The following is a 17,484-nucleotide window of genomic DNA, read 5'->3' as shown; positions in this document are numbered from 1 at the left end:
AGACAGCGCAGCCGTCACCGGCATATCAACAGAAGACTGTGCTGCATGAATTCAAAACCGTAGAACATACATAGAAAATACATGTCTCATTGTTAGGGATGGGTGAATATGTCAGTGTGATGGTTCCTCGTGAGTTTCTCATTTTTCAGGCTCTCCACATTTCCACGTCAGTTTGCATTTTTATTATTAAAAAAAAAATCAGGAAAAATCTTCTGCATTTTAGGGCTAATTTCTCCTAAAACACACATTTTCCTATGCAATTCCCCTAATATACACTTTTTTTCCCCAAAGCGTGTTTCCCTGATGTATTTTTGCGTGGTATTTTCACTAACATTCACTTTGCATTAATGTGTACACCTTTGTGCACAGTACCTATTTGAAAAAGGACACTGCCCAATTTGGACAAGTGAAATTTCAAAACGTGGCTGTGTTTTGGTTTGCATCTTGTTTTCCAAGGTATGAATCCGCTGATATCAAAACATGTATAGGGGATAAACTCTTTCCCAGGCTACTGGGCTGTCCATTGAGGTCCTTTCTCATCTGCCCCTCTATAGAGCTCAGGGCAGTATACTTTTAGCATCACCACAAGTCTGCTCACAGGGCCGGCCCTAACATTGGGCAGAGGTGCCCATTGCAGGCAGCTGGTTTTGGATGCTGTGAAAGAGCAGCCAATGGCTAGTTATCTAAGTTGTTGTTGATGCATATTAAGAGAGGCATGCATGGTACGCCACAGGTGCCAAAATCTGACCAGCTGTGAACTTTGATGTGTGTCTTGTGAGCACAGATAAAGCTATGTCATCTGCTGTTCTGCCTTGGGCAAAGAGGTACGAATTGGCCCAGGAGCTACCCAGTGGACTTTGTGAGGATTTAAATCCAGGCCTCCCTAGTCTGTTACAAGTGAAACACTACACCATATCAGGTGTGCTGTGCACCTTCAGCCCATAGACCATGGGTAGGCAAAGTAAGGCCCGGGGGCTGGATCTGGCCCAATTGCTTTCTAAATCCGGCCCGCGGACGGTCCGGGAATCAGTGTGTTTTTACATGAGTAGAATGTGTGCTTTTATTTAAAATGCATCTCTGGGTTATTTGTGGGGCATAGGAATTCATTCATTTCCCCCAAAAAAAATATAGTCCGGCCCCCCACAAGGTCTGAGGGACAGTGGACCGGCCCCCTGCTGAAAAGGTTTGCTGACCCCTGAAATAGACATTGTAGAAGAGGACCTCCCTGTCCATCTCCTGAATCCCACCCCCATCATCTCAGCTAGTCATCCTTCACCCGCGTTGCAGACCAGAGCACCTCTCCAAACCTGATGAATTGATTGAGATTCCATTATCATCATCAGTGCTATTTTGCTAGAAAAACAGATGCCGGAACTCACCACAAACACCTCCCTCGTTCTCTTAGAATGGCAATGGCGCCCGACTGAGAGGTGCTGGATGAGTTCTGGCAATTTCCAGTTCTGATTATCACTATTCATATCCAATCCTTTCCCCCCCAAAGAAGCCCAGGGCAGCAAATGCACATGCACAAAAATTACACATCCCAAACTAGGCCACAGCAGTCGTGGCTGCCACCACAATCAGCATCATTCCATGACTCTGTGACTCTAGAAGAGCCACAGGCATTCCTACGCAAGAACTCCCTGCCTCCTTTCCCTATGCCAACCATCCCGGTGGCATGAATCAACCGATTTGCATGTAGGGTTGGCACATAGGCAACCAGGAGTTGGGCGGGTGCTCTGGGAGCATGTTTAGATCCACACCTGAGTAGGTGTGGAATGCATGACAAATGCAGTTGCTAGCGCAAGAGACTCTTAATCTCAGGGTTATGGGTTTGAGCCCCACGTCTGGGAAAAAGATTCCTGGATTGCAGGGGGTTGGACTAGATGACCCCTGTGGTCCCTTCCGACTCTACAATTCGATGTACGGAACGCTTATGTGGGGGAAGAGGTGGGGCACCAGCTCTACATGCAGCCACTTCCATATTCATTCCCACTTAGCAGTTGGGAATGTTTCTAGACATTCCTTGATGTAGCCCACAGCGCTCAGGGAATGGGTACAATATGAAAATGAGAGTAAGGGAAGTAGGGTTGCCATATTTCAAAAAGTAAAAAGCAGGACAGTTGAGCTTTTTTTTTTTTTTTTTTTTACAAACCCCAATGTTGTTTTTTAAAAAATGCCAAAAAACCCCACAAGATTTTTCAATGGACTTGCCACTGGGCATCAATTCCGCCTTTGAAATCCAGGTAATGTCCGGACGCATGGCAGCCCTAAGGGAAGGGAGGATGGTGATAGACAACTGCTAGAAATCTAGCTGGACATATAGCTCAGTTGAAAAGGATGGATCCTGAATAAAGTGCAACCTGCAACAAAATGGTGCAGCGTGGATAGTTCCTGGTCATTGTGCCAGCCCACCATCCATGCTTTTCTCCATCAGATTCTATTCATTCCCCTCTCCCATCCATATCTCTCTCACACACACGCACAAACTCCCACTTCTGTTTTCCCTCCCTCCATAGACTTCTGCAGTTCTGCAAACCCTTGGTGTGTCCCCCTCCATGCCCCAGTCCACCCCCCACCCCCAGTGTAGCTGCAAAGCAACAGCTCTTGCGCATGGACATCACAAACAAGAGAGAGGGAAGATAACCACCACCAGACAATAAACTTCAGTTTGGCATTTCCTCCAGCTGCTTCTCTGCTTGCTAGAACTTCCCTTTCTTTCAGATACCTCCGGGGCAGAAACACACACAAGACAGCATTGCACAATAAGCGTTATTTCCTTTAGGCCTTTTTTATGCGTTTAATTACAAAAGAACATTCCCACCACTCCCCCAAATACATATCAAAAATATAAAATGCCAGCCACTCCTCCGCAACAAGGAAAACGCTGGGGGGCTGTTAATTAACCTTTACCATTTCCGATCCCTGAGTCTGATCACAATCTCAAGGAGCAGGATTTAAGGAAGGTGGGAATCAACATTAGGCGTAACTACTGTCTCTCCAAATTTCAAAACACCCTATTAAGTTACTGTGGTACACTTCATTTCCTTCTTTGAGCTTTCTGCTCTCTACCAGCCTCACACAGATGCCCGATTATTTTGGGGGGGAGATGAATGCTTTTAAAAACAGCTGCTATCAACTCTGAGTTGCCAATCCCCCGTTTGTAGTTCGGTGGCGGCACCCTCTCTCAAACTGCCTAACTGCGTATTCTCCACTTGATTGAAAACTCATCACCCAGATAATGCAAACTGTTGGCTCAGAAAAGCTGGGATTCTGAAACCTGAATAAATGTTGCTAAAGAAATAATTTTGAATACTTTGACTCATTTTGCATAAACATCCCATTTCTGCTAAATGTGGAGAATGGAGTCACGGTGACGGTTGAGATTGTGCAAGGCAGCCAGGATCCTCACATTTTCTAGAATAGTCCTCGTAGGCTTAGGGCCTAGAACTTTGATTTTTTAAAAAATCACTGTGATTGTAAGGGTGCAGAAAGAGCTCACAGGACTCTCAGCTGCAGGCTGCAGAGCAAGCCTAGCTTCACAAATGTGCATACCGGCCAATCAAAATTCTGGATGAATTATATCAGGCTTATCTGTCTCCTATGCTGCCACTTCAGACAGCTTACCTACTTTATTATAAAAAGGTACTGGATTGACCTTTATTAATTCAACACCTTCTTGGTTTTGTTTTTTAAAAAAGTTAATGTGCAAAACTGCTCTGAGGATGCAGGGGGGATCCTTGCTGCGTCACAAGCACTAGCCAATCAGCACTGTGCACAGCCAGTTCCTGCTGCAAGCTCACAGAATACTTCCCTCCGCTTCCCACTTACCTGGTCAACTCTGGAGAGGAATACACATCTCTTTTGAGTGAAGGTAGGAAGGCCATTTCCAAAGCAGCCCATTGCTCTGAAAACATTATGTGCCTCTTCACCTATTACAATAACCCTTGTAAGGGAGAGTGTTCATGAGGACTAGGGACTACTGTTAGCACCAGTGACACATCTTATGGCTTTTTCTCCCGACTGGAAATGATTTCCCTCCCCGCGGACCAACTTGGAAGCATATATATTAAAGGTGGGAGGACAACAGTGGTACGGTTCCTTTCCCCTTCCACACACATCAGCAGCTTCTTCAGCAGCAAGGGCACAATTATAAAATAATTCCAGAACAAGGAAACTGGCAACCATCGAGGAAAAAATTCGTCACGGCTGTTCTTCAGAAGGATCACTGCACCACAGGAGATGACGGGTGGAGGGGGTGGAGAGGGTGGTACATCAGGGGTCTCCATATGTTGCTGTTCAACTCCAACATCCATCACCCTGGACCACAGGTCATGTTGGTTGGGGCTGGTGGGAGAACATCTGGAGAGCCATGGACTTCTCATACCCACAGAATGGCCTACCAAAGAGTCCCCCCAGAGCATTCGACAAGGAATACCTGCAAGCAAACAACAGAGCCTGGGAAATGTACTGGCATGGATAGGGAACTTGGGGCCGTCCAGATGTTGTCAGGACTCAGCTGCTGTCTGTCTTGGCCAACACGGCCAACGGTCAGGGTTGATGGGAGCTGGAGTCCAGCAACATCTGGAGGAGATTCCCTAGCCCTGATATAATGACACATTCCAGGCTTAACACTCCTTGACAATGCCCTGAAGCAACTGAACAAATGCAGGAGAATTTACATGACGCTTCCCTGCCACTGTAAGGCAAGATCAGGAATCAGGGGCATTCTGCCTTTCGAGAGCAACTTTCCTTGCGCTCCTACTCCTCTAGCCAAGGAACCTTCTGATAAGGTTCTGCAGGCAGGGCCGACCCACCCATGAAGCAAGGGGATGCAACCACCTCAGGGTACACAAGGGCAGCAGATCTGGCCTCCAAGGAATGCATCGCCTGCTACTCCTTGTAGGACGGATCTATCGCTTCCTCAGTTCCTCTTGTTGAATAGGAGGTGCTGATGGTCTCCTTCCATCCTTGTTCCCAGGACAGATCATTATCCACCCTCCCTGATGTAGATCTTCACTAGTCCTTTCCTCCCTGGCATTTTGTGGTTCAGCTCAGGTGCCAAAATGTCTCGGGCCAGCCCTGTCTCCAGGAACCTATGGCACAAGCCATTTTGGAAGTCATTTAGACATCACCATCAAGGAGAAACTTGGAGCCCTTGTCAATGCCAAGGGTAGGCGGTTGGTGGTTTGGATGGACGGACACAGCCGAGAGCAGGTGGAGAAAATGCGCAGAAGACTGGACGGATGAGCAGAAGGGACAGGGCAATCTGGCAAATGGAAGGCCTCACCTAGATGGCCAGGCTGGGCCATGGAATTCATTGCAACACACTGGCCAATATCATACATTTTAAGGAGTCACAATATAAGGTCGCTCTGGGCCATGACAGCCAGATGTGCAAGCCCACGTCTCGGTCCAGAATGATACATATCTCTGAGCACCAGATACTATGAACAAAAACAGGTGGCCACCACAGTGTTAGCTCTGCTGGTGAGCTTCTTTTGAGGCGTCTTCTGCCGGGATGTCTGAGAATGGAGAGCCACTGCCTTGGCCATTTTGAGGCTGACTTTGCCCTTTATGGAAGCATTGGCAGGAAAAGAAAAGGAGTGGCGGAAGGAATGAATAAAAAGGATAGGCAGGAAAATGTCAGAGGCAAAACTCATGGACGCAGAGAGTCCCTGAAAACTGGCCACTCAGGGTGATCTTTGGTGTTTCCAACTTTCTCTGGGTCAAAGCTCCAGGTTTCTCTTAGAAGATCAGAGCGCCCCGCAATCCAGCGGCATCTCAGCTCCGCCTGCCTTCGCAGGAGGGCTCGGGGAAGTCGCTTAGGTCCCTGCCGATGATCTCGGTTACTGTGAAGAGAAAAGAGGTCAATGTGGGCGAGATGGAGAGGGCTTGAGAGAAGCCTCGTAAGTGCTGCCTTGGGAGCTCAGTGGCAAACTACTCAAGCCCCCCCCCCCCCCAGGGCTTGGGGATGAATTTGTTTGTTTGCAGCAGGTGGATCTGGTCCTCTTGAGCCTGCTTGTGGGTTGGTGTGCAACTCCTAGTCAGATCATGCAGTTCTCTGGATTCTGCTATGTATTTCTGATGCGCAAAAAGTGTGCACAAAATTACGCCTTTTCTGTAAAAGACGTGCAAATCATGTGGGTTTCTTTTACATGTGAATGCACTGAAAAGTGCATATTTTAACCTTAAAAACATGTGTTTTAAGTAAGAAGTGTGTAAGTTAAAAGGCTAATCTGTGCATTCTCTAAAACACACACAATGGAATAGACCTATGGCTGACCTCCAAAGAGACAAAAAAGAGGGACTGAATTAGTTGCTCAGCCTGTCCTTATCCAAATCTCACCTAAGCAAGTTCATGACCTAGGCAAATTGAAATTTCTTAATTTCTCCATTCAACATCTGCAATAAGAGAAAAACACCACCAGCAGTGCTGCTGAGTTTATGTTTCCTGGGGCCTCTTGCGGCCTAGGACAGGTGAGGCAGATCAGCAGGTGGAACTTGCAGAATACTGTGGCCTGGGATTGCAGAGGTGACATTTGCATGCTCCATATCCTCCAGACACCCGGGGCCTCCCCAGGCATCCTTTTTTATTATTTACTGTGCATACATGATGACTTATGCTCACAATGCTATCGGGGTGGTTAGACACGATCCTGCTTTTGAATACTGTTCGTGCCTGCAAAAGCTTCATTTCCAGTCAGTGCATATTCATAACCTCCTGCTGAAATCCTGTAAATTCTGAATACCACAAACATTTTTTCTACCCTGCTTTTGTTGTACAGACAGCAGTAACAAACAAAAGCAGACGAAATCCACCATGAAAATACACTATTACTGTGTCATGAGCACACAGTTGTACCTTGGATCCCAAACACGCTGGAACTCGGACGTTTTGGCTCCCGAAGGCCGCAAACCCGAAAGTGATTGTTCCAGTTTGCGAATGTTCTTTTGGAATCTGAACGTCTGATGAAGCTTCCGCAGCTTCTGATTGGAAGCAGGAGCTTCCTGCAGCCAATCAGAAGCCGCAATTTGGTTTCTGAATGTTTTGGAAGTTGAACGGACTTCTGGAATGGATTCCATTCGACTTCCAAGGTGCGACTGTATTGAAAAATGCATCCACAATAAACCACTAGTCTGGGGCGGTCCATAAAAAGGTAAAGGGACCCCTGACCATTAGGTCCCGTCGTGACCGACTCTGGGGTTGTGGCGCTCATCTCGCTTTACTGGCCGAGGGAGCTGGCGTACAGCTTCCGGGTCATGTGGCCAGCATGACTAAGCCACTTCTGGTGAACCAGAGCAGTGCACGGAAACGCCGTTTACCTTCCTGCCAGAGCGGTACCTATTTATCTCCTTGCACTTTGTGCTTAAGAAATGCTAGGTTGGCAGGAGCAGGGACCGAGCAACGGGAGCTCACCCCGTCATGGGGATTCGAACCGCCGACCTTCTGATCGGCAAGTCCTAGGCTCTGTGGTTTAACCCACAGTGCCACCTGCATCCTGGGGAGGTCCATAGATTACCACGATTCTGACAATATCTATCTGTCTGTCTATCATCTATCTATCTATCTATCTATCTATCTATCTATCTATCACCTGTAAATATCTCAAGAGAAGACACAAAGACATGTTTTTGTTTCCCCCGCCCCCTTCACAGCTCTAGCTATACCTTCCTCCAGCGTGATCCCGTGGATGGGCAAGTTATCCCGGAAGCCACCATCGAATCCCGATTTCTCCAGCTCTTTGGCGCTATGTTCTTGGGACCCCAGCTCCGGATCTGTCCATTCCGGAGTCCTCTCCCCGCTGCGGTTCTCTCCCCGCCCCGGTGGCTGAGCGCCGAGTTGTGGGCTGGGAGGCTGGAAGTGGGGCGGGCGGCATTCTAGGGCATGGAGATGGGGCAGGCCCGCTGGAGACAGGAGCGGCACAGAGAGGTTGACGCCCCTATAGGCCTCGTTTTGAGGGAAACGGAAGGCAGGGTTGTAGCGGCTGGGGGAGGAGAAGGAGCAAGGGTTCCAGTCGGGGCCGTAGGGGGAGCACGGCGGGGAGCGCTCGGGGCAGTAAGGGAAGGGGGGTCTGGAGGGAGAGAAATCCATGGCGCCCTGTGCCGGCTGTAGTGGAAAAGGAGAGCTCTGAGTGGTGTGGGCGAAACCACGGTGTGGGGCATCTGGGAGTGCTTCTTCTTTGAAGATCACTGGAGGAGATGGGTGGGTTGAAGAGGAAAGGGAGGGGGAGAAAGAAAAACCATAAATATCACTTTTAGCAGTCATAAAGGTAAAGGGACCCCTGACCCCTGTCCAGTTGTGACCGACTCTGGGGTTGCGGCGCTCATCTCGCTTTATTGGCCAAGGGAGCCGGCGTACAGCTTCAGGGTCATGTGGCCAGCCATTTACCTTCCCACCGGAGCGGTACCTATTTATCTACTTGCACTTTGAGGTGCTTTCGAACTGCTAGGTTGGCAGGAGCAGGGTCCGAGCAACGGGATTTGAACTGCCAACCTTCTGATCGGCAAGTCCTAGGCTCTGTGGTTTAACCCACAGCGCCACCCGCGTCCCATTTAGCAGTCATACACCCCCTCAATATCCCCCCCCCCCATTTACAGTTTGCACTTTGATGTACCTGGTAAGTATTTGAAGGCCTGAGCAGGGCTCCTTTTCCTGCGTCCGTTGGAGACGTAAAAATAGGTCTGAACAGGCCGAGACACTCGTTTGTTGGTGTATTCGGGGACAGTGAGGGTCAGTGAGGCCTGTGGAAGCAGGAAAAAAGCAGTAGGTGATGTGTTGCACAGTAGAAAATTGCCAAACGGAGGTTCACCTATCTATATAACCAGCCACAGTTCATGAGCAGGCATTTACAGAAGCACTTCAGATCCTCAAAATCATTTCTGGGTTCCCTCGTATCATCTTCCTGCTCCTCATGAAAAGATCCAAAGCTGACTGTTTCCATTCCAGCATGAGAGGATATACAGTGGTACCTTCGGTTACATACGCTTCAGGTTACATACGCTTCAGGTTACAGACTCCAATAACCCAGAAATAGTGCTTCAGGTTAAGAACTTTGCTTCAGGATGAGAACAGAAATCGAGCTCCGGAGGCGCAGCAGCAGCAGGAGGCCCCATTAGCTAAAGTGGTGCTTCAGGTTAAGAACAGTTTCAGGTTAAGAATGGACCTCCGGAACGAATTAAGTACTTAACCTGAGGTACTACTGTACACATTTTCAATCCCGCTCTGTGTACAAGCTCAAAGTGGGAGCCACTGTCAGCCATTCCACTGGGCCGCAGATGAACTAAAGATGAAATGGCAAGGCTGATTCCATCAGCTCATCTGGGAACAACTGCCATTGGACTCCCCATTCCCAGACCAGCCTCTGTCAGTGACCGTTCCACTTGGCAGGATTTGATTCCTTCCCGCCTTATCTCTCTATCCCTTTTATATCCCATCAATTTCAATGTTAATTGTTTTAATAATAATAATAATAATAATAATAATAATAATAATAATAATCTGACTCGTGCTGGGGAGGGGCATCTTGAGGCCCTTCAGATGCCACTGGGCTCCAGCCACAAATGATAGGTGTTATAATCCAACAGCACCTAGACAGTTTCCCCTTCCTGGATGTTGCATGTGTCAGTAGAAAAACCACCAGGACTTATTTCCCTGTGCTGAATCTCCAGGAGCCTTTATGTGTGCATTTCCCCTCAATATACCTGTTCCTGGCAATAATAATTACCAGCATGGAGGTTTTTAAAAACCAACAAACCAGCTGTTCTCCAATAGCAAAGACTCATTACTTGTCTCTGTGTGATCAGCATAATGGTCCAGGATTTCCCTGCTGTCATCCACGTTCAGTAAAAGTCTTTCCCCGTTCCCCACTAAATGTGTTTCAGAAACCTAGCGCCACTGCTGACAGGAAAAAGGCAGACTGCAAATTCACTTCCCACATGAGATCACTGTCCAGAATTCTCACCTCTGTGCTTTTCAGCCGATTGACATTTGCCTCTTCCTCCCATTGGAGTTTTCCATCTGAAGCAAAACAGCAACAACAAAAGGAATTGACCAATATCAGATGGAGGGGAGGGCCTATTAGCAAGGATGATGAGGGCAGGAGATTGAAAGGTGTTAAAGGCTTGCTGTATTTCTCTGGAGAGCACACCAACTGGCCGTGCAGGACATCGCCTGCTATTTGTCCCCAGCATCTGGCAATTTAGTGGTAAACTGCCCCAGAAGATGGATGTTCCATCTCTCAGTTGTCATGACCGACCGGTGCTCCAAAGAAATTAAAGGCCCAGCTGCCGCCCCATCGCCACAAGTTAAAAATTGCGCATTGCTTACCGGGGCCTCGTTCAATGAAGACAACTTTTGATTCGGGCAGGAAGTTAGCACCAGTGATCACCATCTCTTCTCCGCCATGTACCGAGCACGCGCTGAGGCTGTAGTTTTCCACTTGGGGGAGCTCCTGAGCTGAGCGCTGGGCTGCGCGCAGGAGAGGAAAGGAGGGGTTCACAAAGGAGAGATCACCTTGCACAATGCTCCATTAAAAAAATGAAGAACCAAATACACCCAGTGTACAAGAGAACTGCCTCCCCAACCCCCCCCCCTCTATAAAATCCACCTTTTCCATGATGCTTCTGGCCTAGCCTCTTATAAATCAGCCGCCATTTTGTGTTCACAAGTGGATCAGCATAAGTTGGCCTAATCAGCATTGCGCTCTGGGAAATCACCTTTGTTTTTCTTGATCTCCAGAGATATGGGCGCATTCAGATGCAGGGATTATTGCATTTATAATGCTAACGCTTCCGTCCCAATTTCCAACAGTTCCTTTTACAACACATTACGTCTTGCTCCATATGACTTTTTGATCAATGCACCAAGTCACACTGAATTATTTCTTTCACACCAGTGCATGGTGTGTGACACCGCCGCATCGCCCTTTATGTATGCATGCACTTCTATACAAGTCCGTGTAACTCACAGGCCTGTGCATTCCCCAGGGGGCACTGTTGCACTGATCAAGTAAAGTCGTCTGAACTATCTAAACCACACTATACATTTGAGAGTAGCATTATACCACTTCAAACAGTCATGGCTCCCTCTGTGCAAAGAATCCTGGGGCCTGTAGTTTTCTAAAGGTGCTGAGAGAGTTGCTAGGAGACCCCTTACAACCACAGCACCCTTAACAAACTACAGCTCCCGTGCTATTTTTTTTTTTTTTAGGAGGGCGCAACAGTTAAGTGGTATTAGAGTGCTTTCAATGTCTGGTGTGGATGCGACCTTAGGGTTCAGACTGCCCTGCAGCTACATGGAGGCTTGCTTCTCCCATACACAACCACCCACCCACAACACCCACAGAGGGCACTCACAGCATTCGATGGGTACAGAGGCAGTCTGGATAGAGACCACCTTGCCATTTCCTTGCGGGACGTGGACCCGGAAGACCAGGCGCACCCGCGTGTTCTTGCGCCCGATGTCCGTCTCCCCCTTGCGCAGCTCAATGTCCGAATTCCGTAGCTTCAGGATCCCTGCGCAGTCAATACTGGTGCAGGGGGAAAAGGGGAAGGGGGAGTTGTCTGTGAATCCACGGCAGTTCACTGTTCATGTTATGCACCTCCTTCTCAATACACGGATGGCAAATCTCAGTCCCGTGGGTTAAATAGAGTCCTACAGGCCCATGTTGGGCCCTTGGGACTCTAGCCACACCCCTTCCTCCCAGGCCTGCTCTGCACCCTCCTCGAGTGCTTTTGCCCGGCTAGAATGTTCCATTGAACTCTGGTGATGCTTCTTGCTCATTTGGATGGAGGGATAGCCAAGAAACATGGCTCCTGTATTAAGCTAAGCATTGCATTTGTTGCTCCTCCCCATTTTTCCTTCTGGATCTGCCCTCCAGATCTGGGACCTGCCCCCAGAGTGTAGCTCCTCCCACTTTTGCTTGTGGCTCCACCCACCACTGGCATGTGGCCTCCAGAAGACTGCCTGGAAGGAAATATGGCCCTTGGGCTAAAAGGGTCCCCCACCCCGCCTGAGAATAGAAGAGAAGAGTCTCTTAGATCATCAGCTTCTGTCTCCTACCAGCATCAGAATCCTGCCTAGAGCTGAACTGAAACTACACACACATTTGATAACTAGGACACATTTTGCCTTGGGGGAAATCAGGGTCACTGCCAGGTTTGGGTTACCCTCTTCTATTTCCCCAACACAGGGTTTTCTTTTCTTTTTTCTTTCTTTTCAATGGGTAGACCAGAACACATGTACAGCCACCCAACATTTTGTTTCCCCCAGAATGCCTTGAGCCCCACTGCGCTGCAAACCCAGAGGCATTATGGGGTAAAGAAAATGGCGGAAAAGAACATGGCAGGCAACAACTGCACTGGTTTTATGAAAAGGAAACTGGAGACCTGCAAAAGCTCAACTGGGCCCTGGCATTTGCCTGACCATGATGGGTGCTAGCGCCTGTTGAGATCCAGTACTCCTTTCTAAAACTCATTAATCCCAAAGCACCCGCAAAACAAGAATAATGGGTGCATTCAATTTGAGAGTGGCACGGGATGGAACCTGGGTGATGGTCTACCTTGTTGTCCTGTAAATATATTATCTTCTGAAATTGCACAAACCCACCTCCCTGTGTGTTGTAAACTCACTAAGTATGTTCATCCAACACAGGATAGGTTGCTACTCCCTGTTAAGCATCTATAAAGGTAAGGGGACCCCTGGCCATTAGGTCCAGTCGTGATCGACTCTGGGGTTGCAGCGCTCATCTCACTTTATTGGCAAGGAAGCCGGCATACAGCTTCCGGGTCATGTGGCCAGCATGACAAAGCCACTTCTGGTGAACCAGAGCAGCACACGGAAATGCCGTTTACCTTCCCACCAGACCTATTTATCTACTTGCACTTTGAGGTGCTTTCGAACTGCTAGGTTGGCAGGAGCAGGGACCGAGCAACGGGCGCTCACCCCGTCATGGGGATTCGAACCGCCGACCTTCTGATCGGCAAGTCCTAGGCTCTGTGGTTTAACCCATAGCGCCACCCGCGTCCCGTTAAGCATCTATACTCAGTTGCAAAATCAAGTTTGCTGCTATGTAGGGAGGAATTTCCTTATTTTTTTATAATTGGGCATATTCACCAACCACATCACCCCCACTCTTCAAAAGCCCCACAAAGCAATTCTTACTTGGCAGCCATGTTATTCTCAGGCAGCAGGGACATCTCAAGGACCTTGGTGCCATTGATGATGGATTCATAGCTCGTGGTGGCAACCATTTTGCCAGTGATGCGGTGCACTTGGTAGAAGGCATGGGGACGCAAGTTCCGCTCATCCGCCGTACCAATGAACATTTGTAAGGTAAGGGGCTTCTCATCATAGCCTAAAAGCTGGGGTGGGGAGAGAAAGGAGAACGGTAAGCTTCTCCGATATAAAATATCTCATCTTATTGCCGTGACCGCGGACCGAGCTTTTGAGTTCGTCTGAGGATGTGGCAAAATCAGTGTGATGTTTGCCACCCCTCTAGGAGAAAATAGTCACCCCAGACATTTTCCTGCACAGCCAAAGAGACTTAAGCGATCATCCCCGCCAAAATCTGGCCACCATCCCCAGCCAATGCATTCTGTAATGGGACATCTCACATGTGAATTTCCCCATCCACTTCTGAACATTCTGTGACGCTGCGTCATGGCAGATGCTCTGTATGTGGCAAAGGGGTGGCCCGGTTCATTTCCTTGCGAGAAGAACCCGCAATGGGTGGTCACGGATCTGCATGTTTTAAAAGTCCCAGTTTCAAATTCCTGGCCATCACCACTTCAGAAGGTTCAGAGACAGCAGGGCTAGGAAACAGTCTGTCCAAGACCCTGTGGCTATGATGTCACAGAATGTTCATAAACACTTAGCAGCTGAAGGAGAAGGTTCGGCTGTCATTAAAAAAAATAAAAATCAATGCAGTGGATATGAAATATGCTTGCTTCAAATTCTCTGGAGACTTTATTCAGTCTTAAAAAATAAAATAAAATAAATTATGGGGGCTAATCCCTGTCTTAAATTAAGTTGTGCAATCACAGACCTGGAAGGTGGGCCTCTATTCCATGAAAAGAGCTCTGTGTGTCTTACATATTGATTACTCCCTGTCTCCACCACCTCCTTACCAGCCACCCTCTTTGGCAAAGGCCACTGCAGCTGGAGACATCGGTGGTCTTGCCTCAGGGACGCCCAGATGTTTCCAATCAGAGGCCAAGACTTCCAGCTGCAGTCGATTTGAGCCTTAAAGGAAAATGCTCCGTTTTTACCTCTCCCCTCCCCACTCATGCCATGGAAGATGGAAGGATCTGAGGCCTGAAGGATTGTGGGGGCAGTGGAAGCGGCCTTGGAACCTGCAGAAACCTATGCCAACTTTTGGAAAGGGCGGGGTGGGGAATGGGAAGCAGGGAGATGGCAGGAGGAAGGGGGAAGGGGGCGCAGCTTTAGGAAACGGAGGGTTTGCCTCTCTGCAAGGAAGGCCAAGTTCTGAACGCCTGCAGAAGAGGAGTGGAATTTGCCAGAAAGCATATGGAGCAAGGGGTGGGGGTATTTGTCCCACGTGCACACATACAAACACTCCACACTCCGACTTGCTATCCCTAAGAGTGACGCAGAGGGGCTGGATGCAGGAGGAGACCAGCGCTGCGAATCTGAGATGAGAGCGTGGGAAAGGGCAGCCCCAAGATCCTGGTTACAGGGGAATGTGATGGGGAATGGAAGGGGAAGAATACACACACAAAAACGGAGTGGGGGGGCAGAGGCAACGAGAAGAGAGAAAGGACGGACCTCAGCTTTTCATGCCAACCTCCCCCCACACCCCAGTCCTAGGAAAATGTACATATAGATCTCCACATCGTAAATTGAGGAAACTAGGATACAAAGAGATGGAGTACAGTATAGGGAAAGTTGCATCACAGCACAAAAACACACACGCACTGATCAAACCTTCCTGTCACTATCAGAACAAGCAGGCCAAATATCACCCCCTCACTCTCATAAAGCCGTGGGTTGGTTTTGTTTTTTAAAAGTTTCAACCTTCCCACTTATTTAAAAGGCACTCATCTAAATTTAGCGTGCGGCTATTTCACAATTTGTTGCAAACAAAATCCGTGACATTTGTCTTTCTTTCTTTTCCTTTTTTCGGCCCCCGCAAGCAGCCTTTGAAGTGGGAATAGTTTTCATCTTTCAAATTTCTGGATGGAGACTTTCAAACCAGCCCTCAAAGAAAAGAGAATTAAAAGAAAAAGAAAAAAGGAAGTTTCCCTTCTGGATTAGCTTGGCTGAAAATGCCGAGATATTTATATATGTTTAAAAAAAAACACACAAAAAAACCTACGTTGACAACAAGCTCCCTGGAGGCTGGGGGCAGAGGAGAGGGCTTTAAAAAATAACAACAATAGCAGAAAATAAAAAAATGCATATGAGCTCTTACGGAATAAATGGTGTCGAAAGCAAAGCTGGCTTTACCTGGCTAAATGGCAAAGGTGGCACCCAGCCCTCAGCCTGAAAGCCTTAACAGCTCCTATGCCAAATATGGAGGTGGAGCCTGTGATTATGTGGTGAGAATAAATATACTCTACACATGCTCAGGTGTACTCTCGGCCCACTTTCAAGGCAAAATCATGATACATAGGAGAATGCATTATTGCCTTTTCTACATTACCATACATTTCAAGGCTCCAGAAGTTTCTGACCTCCAGCTCCCATCAGCCCCACCCAACAGAGCCAATGTTCATGGGATAATGGGAGTTGCTGTCCGATGACTTCAAGGCCATGAGTTCCCTGTGCCTGGCCTACAGTCGTTTTGTGAGACTGTGGTTGCAGAAGAAGAAGAAGAAGAAGAAGAAGAAGAAGAAGAAGAAGAAGAAGAAGAAGAAGAAGAAGAAGAAGAGTAGTAGTAGTAGTAGTAGTAGTAGTAGTAGTTTGGATTTGATATCCCGCTTTATCACTCCCCTTAAGGAGTCTCAAAGCGGCTAACATTCTCCTTTCCCTTCCTCCCCCACAACAAACACTCTGTGAGGTGAGTGGGGCTGAGAGACTTCAGAGAAGTGTGACTAGCCCAAGGTCACCCAGCAGCTGCATGTGGAGGAGCAGAGACGCGAACCCGGTTCCCCAGATTACGAGTCTATCGCTCTTAACCACTACACCACACTGACTCCTCCAGGAGAGATGCGAAGTGGGAACTTTTTTTTAGTTCATTGTCCCTCCTCCCACCCACCCACCCACAACCCCCTGGTTCCGTTCTTATCCCGGTTCTTGTTAGCTCCCCCCACCCCTCAGATACCTTCACCACAGGGTGTCCTCCTGGAGCGGCCTTCACAGCACCCCTGCTGCCCTCCGTCTCGTAATGGGCTCGGTGGTGAGTTCGGGGCTGCACCTCGATTTTCAGCTCATACTGTTCGTACTGACTGGGGAGAGGCCAGTCCAGAGGGGGGAGAGCAGAAGACCTGGGGAATGGGTAAAAGGAAGGACCATGAAGTTGACAACTTAGGCACTGGAAGTGACCGCGTCCGACCTCCTCCTGCTTGCAACCCAAACAGGAATGCAGCAGGGGACTCATGTACCTTTAATACATAGCTGCACCAAAGAGGAAACTGGAACACAGGAAGCTGTTAAGTAACAAACCACATTATTTGTCTACCCAGCTCACTCAGCATTTTCTACTCTGACTGACAGGATCTCAGGCAGCGGTCTTTTATGGCACTTGCTCCTTTGAACTGAAGATGTCAGGAATCGAACCTGGAACATCACACATGTAGAGCATGCGATCTACCCTGATGCTGTGGCTTTTCTTCCAATGGATGGTGGGTGATGCTCTCCCCATCCTGGCTGCAACAGGATGGCAGGCCCTACCAGAGTTCATACTTCAAGACAACTATTAAAAAGGCACATAAGATTTGACCAGCTAAATTTCTCCCCACCTACAACGCTCACAGGCACTCGGTGCAGAACCTCCAGCCTCCTTTCCCAAGTTTGCAGTTAGTAATATTTAAGAACATAAATTGCAAGCCTTGCAAAGGGATCTACAATGAGTTACTAGCCCTCACGTATTTCAAATATATATATTTTTTCTCCTGGCTTGTTCATCACCAATTTTGAGCTTGCCGTAGCTGAGGGGCTAGTCAGAGGCCAGATAACTTTTTACATAGGCATTCATTCAGAGCACACTCCTGGTGAGTACCCATTTCACACTTCTCTTGCTCCAGATCATGATCCCTGCTGGATTCAGACTTAAGAACCATATCATGCAACCATCCTCTCTTACATGGTGGCCAATCAGAGGCCCTCGGAAGACCACAAGGAGAACATAAAAGCATAGGAAGATGTACAAGTCAGATTGTATACAGTATAGCTCATTATTGTCTATAGATACTGGCATCAGGTATCCAAGGTTTCAGAAAGGGGCTTCTCCTAAGGATTACCTAGAGATGCCCAAGGATTACCAATGAAAGCAGATGCTCCACCACCAAGCAGTTTGTCCA

The 17,484-nt window shown here is 48.2% G+C and overlaps 1 protein-coding gene across 1 annotated transcript in view; it reads right to left on the bottom strand.

Moving 5' to 3' along the window:
• Positions 1-2,772: 2,772 nt before the first annotated feature.
• NFATC4 (nuclear factor of activated T cells 4) overlaps positions 2,773-17,484 on the bottom strand; it is a 30,618-nt gene continuing 15,906 nt past the window's right edge. Inside the window, exons 3-10 of the mRNA XM_081167804.1 lie at positions 16,287-16,449; positions 13,166-13,365; positions 11,359-11,531; positions 10,331-10,471; positions 9,966-10,021; positions 8,619-8,745; positions 7,672-8,193; positions 2,773-5,852 (exon numbers count right to left, since the gene is read on the bottom strand). Coding sequence (XP_081023930.1) covers positions 5,785-5,852; positions 7,672-8,193; positions 8,619-8,745; positions 9,966-10,021; positions 10,331-10,471; positions 11,359-11,531; positions 13,166-13,365; positions 16,287-16,449 — 1,450 coding nt within the window. The 3' untranslated portion in view covers positions 2,773-5,784. The remainder of the gene's footprint in view (positions 5,853-7,671; positions 8,194-8,618; positions 8,746-9,965; positions 10,022-10,330; positions 10,472-11,358; positions 11,532-13,165; positions 13,366-16,286; positions 16,450-17,484) is intronic.

This window comes from Podarcis bocagei (genome assembly GCF_964188305.1).
Source record: "Podarcis bocagei genome assembly, chromosome: 13".
NCBI classification, from domain to species: domain Eukaryota; kingdom Metazoa; phylum Chordata; class Lepidosauria; order Squamata; family Lacertidae; genus Podarcis; species Podarcis bocagei.
This window is presented reverse-complemented; position numbering and strand designations above follow the sequence as displayed.